The 6,176-nt window shown below is 34.8% G+C and overlaps 1 protein-coding gene across 1 annotated transcript; it reads right to left on the bottom strand.

Annotated features, from left to right (window-relative positions):
• Nucleotides 1–224: 224 nt before the first annotated feature.
• Nucleotides 225–3,494, bottom strand: LOC147808729 (uncharacterized). The gene is made up of 3 exons (XM_087162717.1): nucleotides 3,283–3,494; nucleotides 1,452–2,547; nucleotides 225–842 (listed from the first exon to the last, which is right to left on the bottom strand). Exons 1-3 carry the CDS (start codon nucleotides 3,492–3,494, stop codon nucleotides 225–227), a joined length of 1,926 nt encoding a protein of 641 aa, XP_087018843.1.
• Between the last annotated feature and the right edge of the window lie 2,682 nt (nucleotides 3,495–6,176).

The raw sequence follows: 6,176 nt of genomic DNA on the forward strand, positions 1-6,176 counted from the left end.
GGAGTTGAACCTTCATTTGGTGTCGCACGTATTTCCAGCGGATAAATCCGCTGCACTGGCCTCAAAAACTCGGTATGTGCTGTTTTAAGTCGAGCCACGCGTATCCTTTTATCTTTACCAGGATAGACGGCAATAACTTTAGCCATCGGCCAGTGTAATCTTTTCTTTAAGTCATCTTCGATTAACACAATCTCGCCAACCTATAGATCATAATAGTTATTCTTCTAGCCCGGTTGAAGGAGTGTCGTTAGGTATTCGCGGCGAAATCTTTTTCTCAACTGTTCTCTTAACGTCTGCTGATATCTATAGCGTTTTTTAAGATCTATTGTATCCAGCTGATCTAAATCAGGTACTCCCACCGTCGAGATCTCTTGCAAAAACATGGACGGAGAAAGAGGTATTAAGTCATCCAGATCTTCTGAGAGGTATGTAAGAGGTCTTGAATTGATAACTGACTCGCAGTCATATAGAACACTACTCAATTCTTCGTATGAAAGGCACGCTTTCCCCAAAATTTTTCGAAGAATATTTTTTACCAATTTCACCATAATCTCCCAAAAGCCTCCCCACCAGGGAGCGGATGGTGGATTAAATTTCCATTCAATTTTGTATACTGATGTTTCAGCTTCAATTGACTTCCAATCTAAGGACTGAAGTAGATTCTCAGCTCCTATAAAATTACTCCCGTTGTCACAATAGATGACATGAGGTCGTCCTCGGAGAGCAATGAATCGTCGTAAACTCAAAAGGAACGCCTTAGTTGAAAGTGATAGCACAAGTTCGAGATGTATTGATCGATAAACGGCACATGTGTAGATGACAATCCAACTTTTCACACCTTCCTATAAATGAAGAGATCCGGCAAGATCTATCCCGACCACTTCAAAAACAGAAGCTTCTTTAACTCTGTCTTCAGGTAAACCTACGGGAATAGTTTTTATACTTCGTGCATTATATCGTTTACATCTAACACAAGTTTTGAGGATCCGACGAACTGCTCGACGTCCATTAATAATCCAATAATTTTCTCTTAAATTGGACAGTAAAATTTGCAGTCCAGCATGAAAACAGTTCAAATGCTTCTCTTTGATTAGTATATCAACCAACATAAGTTTTTCTGGAAGCAGAATAGGCAATCTAAAGTTCTCGGTATAATTTCTCTCTGTCAATTTTGTTTTAATTCTATATATTCCTTTTTCATCTTTGAAGACATTCAATGATTTTAAGCTTTTTATATAATCTGCAGTAAATGCTTCATTTTGAATAACTTTTAAGTTTGATTTCTGCATTCTCTACTTCAGCCAGAGTTAGTCCACCTTTATTCCTATCTTTTTTCAGATAGTTTGCAATTTTCAAGGAATCTCAGAATTCATCCAACCATTCTGACATTTTTTGTGTAGCTTGAAAAATAAGGAAAAAAACTGGTTTGTTCCAAGCAAATTTTTACTTACGAGTTTGGTTGTTCTTTTTTCCTTTTCCTTGTTGATAACGTCTTCATCAATTTTATATTCAGATAGAGGCCATGTGTTTTCAGGTAATTTCAACCAGGAAGGACCTTCCCACCACCTTGAACTCAATAATTTTGTTACCGAGCAGCCGCGTGATGGTAGATCGGCTGGATTAGAGTGACCGGGAACGTGTCGCCAATTTCCTGATGAAAGAGCACGGATTTCTTTCACTCTATTTCTGACAAACACACTCCATGACTCATCTTTCTGGATCCATTGTAAAGCAGTTGTAGAATCGGACCAATAATGAATCTTGACATTTTCGATTTCCAAGCTTTTCTTAACGAAATCTGCTAGACGAGTACCAATGCAACAGCTTAGAAGTTCAAGTCTGGGAATAGATATTCTTTTTAAAGGTGTTATTCTTGATTTAGCAAGTAACAATTGTACTGTTGTTTGATATTGTGTCTCACATCTTATGAAAACAACAGCTGCATATGACAGACCACTAGCGTCGCAAAATACATGAAGACTTAAGCTACTATTTCTCAAAATAGCGTGACGGGGAATTTTCACTGTATGCAGTATATTCAGATCTTCCAACCATTTGAGAAATTTCTTTTTTATATCCTCAGAAACTTTTGAATCCCAACCTAATTTTGATTGCCAACTTGCTTGCAATAAAATCTTCGGATATAACATAATTGGACAAGTAAATCCGATTGGATCAAACACTCGATTAGCAAAAGATAATATTACTCTTCTGGTGATAATTTCTGGAGGATCAATAATTGTTCGAGTGTCACAAAACAATACGTCCTCTGATCTGTCCCACAGAAGACCCAACACAGCTGACGGTTCAAATTTTTCAGTTAAGTTTTCTTTCTCTGTAAATTCCCAACCTCGCAGTTCGAATTTTGCTGCAGCCATTAAGTCTGTCGAACATTGAATGAACTCTTTTAACTCTTGTTCAGAATCTACAGACGTGACACAGTTGTCAACGTAGAAGGATTTTTTCAACTTCATAGCCACATCTTGGACATTGGAGGATTCATACTTGTTCAAATGATATTGAATAACAGCTCCCAGCAAAAAGGTACTGCAATTTAAACCAAAGACAACTCTGGCGTGTTGAAAAACTTTAACTGTTTTCGCTTCCTTATCCTCCCACCACAGAAATTTTAAATATTTTCTACCGTCTTCATTTACGGATATCTGGAGAAAAGCCTTCTTTATATCTGATATAACTCCAATTTTCTTTTCTCGAAATTTTATTAGTAAGGTAGGGATCATTTTTAACAAATTTGGTCCTTTCATCAGGTAGTCATTTAACGATAAGTTATCTCTTGTTTTACAAGAAGCGTCAAAAACTGGTCTGACATTCGTGGTGGAATTGGACTTGAAAACTCCTCTATGAGGAAGATAATGGCCGGTACCTTCGTTTGATTCTTCAATGAAACCTTCTTTTATCCATTCTCCAAAAACTGCATTATAACTATCCAAACGGTTATCCTTGATAAGTTTAGTTGTCATCATTTTCAATCTTCTGCCCGCAATATCTCTGTTACTGAGCATATCGTTTACATCTTTCACCCATGGAAGACTAATTTCATATCTACCATCTGGATTTATTTTGACAGTTCTGGAAAAGTGTTCCGTTGCTAGAGCATCGTATTCTTCTGAAGTAATTGTCTCGCAAGGATCAGATATACCAATTGTTTCCAATTCCCATAAGTCAGTAACCGAAGTATTTTAAATGAAAAGTGATGTTGAGATAAGCCCAGTGGAACTATAAGAATGTTTTGTTTTTCCCATTACAGTCCAACCAACGCACTTTAATTGCATGGTTTGACCAGTGTATAGTTTTCCAATATAATCCGCTCCTATGAAAAGTTCGATTTGTTGAGAATCTTTACCTACATCAGAGATATGGATTCCTTTACTTCGTAATTCAGCTAACCAAGAACCATTTTTCAAACTTGGAATACATCCACATATTACCTGTTGGTCTAAAACTTGAATTTCGAACTTGTTATTTTTCTTCATATTTCTTATCCACAATGTGTATTTTTTATGTTCTTTTCTGGAACTAGCTCCACCAAAGACTACGTGTGTTAAAGTTTCATATTTGTTGGTCTTCCATCCCATTTCATTTATTGTTGATTTCAGGATGTACGACCTTTGAGATCCTGTATCACATAGTGCTCTAACAGTTTTCCGTCGTCCATTGGCTTCAATAACTACCTTAAGAGTTTGCAATAAGATTTCAGGTTGGCTTTGATTCGACAAAGTAGTATTTTCTTCAGCTGATGTGTCCACAGCCGGTGTCTGCTTTATTTGGCTCAAGTCTGGGCACATTACAGGCCAATGTCTTTTGTTACAAACAATACATCGAATATTAGCCCTGCAGTGCTTCGAGCGATGTCCCACCTTCAGACATAAAAAACAGGCCTTCTGTTTCTTTATTGTTTCCTGTTTCTCATCTAATGATAAATTCTTTCCTTTAAAACAATTTTCTGAATTATGTTGTTTCCCGCAAAAAATGCAGTTGCGTTTAAAATATGGTGCTATTGGCTTATTCTCAGAGAGCAAATCATTTGCAGTAAAAACAGGAGTTGATATTTCGAAATCTTTGTCTCTTTTACGATGTGAAGAGTCATTATTTTTAAAACCAGTTTTTGCCATAGAAAACAAAAAATGAAAATTCGTTCAAAAGATGAAAATTTAATTTCAATATCTTCACGAGTGCTTTTATTTTCCTTACACATCGCCAATAACTGATTATAACGTTTTGTAAATGTTCCACGAACAGGAGTTCGTTTGGCGATAAGAGAATCCATAATTGCAGTCGCCAATTAATATTGCAAATGAAAACTAACCTTTAAAATCCGGGTCACCACAATGTTTCGTGCTTCCGATAAATCTACCCGATCTATCCAGCGATGAAATAACTTAAATTTACAAGAAATACCTGCGTACACATATTTACAAAAGCAGCCATTTTATTTTCGTAGAACACATCTAGCACAACATTCTTTCTGTTGCCACTCACACTTTTCATATATACACAGGTTAATATCAAGTTATTAATATTTACACTTTAAATGAATGACGTCATCTTATGAGAGTGACGTAACAGCATTGACGAATCAATTGAACAAATCAGGGATAATTTAAAAAGTGATAACTAAAATAAGATATATTTTACTAAATTATTCTTCAAAACCCAACTTATTATTTCCAAATAAATACATCTATAGTTATGAAATCCTTGGTTTCGTAATTTTAAGACGAAAGCTTATAAAAAGAAATCCTCCATTTTTTATTACAATATCAAACTATTTTTTTAAAGGACCGTGTGAATCCTGCATTATACATTTAGATACTACAGACCTAACATGTTACCCAATAGAACCCTATAACCTATTTGATAAAATGCTGCAAATTATTCGATTATACAGGCACAAAATTTGATGCATATCATCAGTTTATCAACAGAATACAATCCTGGCGCAAAATATCAGAATAATTTTTTTAAAAATTCGACATTAAAAAGTCTCTTACTTTATTTATTTGTTTTTAATTACTTAAATTACAAATTTAACGGCCCGAATCTACATATTTCGCAGTATTTTTAAAATTTTAATAAAAGTAAAAATAAATCGTAAATTTTTTCAACAATTTATTTTTGAAAAAAAAACAACATATATTTAAATAAAATTTGATGTGACCCAAAATATTAGAACATTTCATTATAAACACTAAAATTAAATTAATAATGGATGAAAAAAAGTTACTGGATGCTTTGCAGCATCGCTTTTAGCTTTGATCATTGCATGTAAACAATTTTGTATGAAATAAGCAAGTTTTTGCAATATTTTTTTTCTTCTGTCCGCATTAGCACAAGTAGACATAATGCACTGCTCTGGCTTAGCTTTGTGTGGAGAAGCACCTCCTTTTAGATTTTTCTTAACCCCATAAATTTTCAAGTGGGTTAAGATCTGGTGAATTAGCAAGCCATACATTATTCCAGCGTGATCCTGGATGATTGTGTCATATAAAGTGAACAAACTTCTCTCTCACAACAAATTTTTTTTTTTACTCAATTTGATTTCCACTCGTGTTTTTGCGCATTCTCTTTTTTGAAGTTATACTTCTTATGCGACTTCCAACAAGGTTGAGTTAAACGTTTAACGCTACATTTTTATTGACCGGGAAATCACGTGGTAGGATCCAGTTTTCCCTCATTCATCTCCATATCGTTTTGGTTCTCGCTAGCATAAAAATAATAAAAGTATTGTTTTTCTATAAATATTTTTTTAGTTTGTTTTGATACGCATATAATTTAATAGGGTAGTATTTTTTATTTTCAAATTTAGTGGATAACAATTGTAAAAAATGAGTTAAAACAATCCCACGGACAATGCGACGGATTTAAGGTTATGTCAAGGTACGTCCCTTGTGAATATCAATTGATTGTCAGGTTTTCTCTTTTGAAATTACATTATGACGCATTCACATACATTATTAATATAAATACATTTTCCATGGCGGGACTTTCAGGCAACCACAAGCACTTCCACTGGCTCAAGAGGTTCACGAGGGGAAAATGCACAATATTACCGTTATTACAGAGCACGGAAGCGAGCGGAGCAGGAAAAAGAGTCGTTGAATAGAACTAGTGATCCTTCTACGACTGCTGATTCTTCTACAATTAACGTCGCAGGT

Source organism: Parasteatoda tepidariorum, chromosome 5 (genome assembly GCF_982258835.1).
Source record: "Parasteatoda tepidariorum strain Cologne lab strain chromosome 5, Ptep-v5.0, whole genome shotgun sequence".
NCBI classification, from domain to species: Eukaryota; Metazoa; Arthropoda; class Arachnida; order Araneae; family Theridiidae; genus Parasteatoda; species Parasteatoda tepidariorum.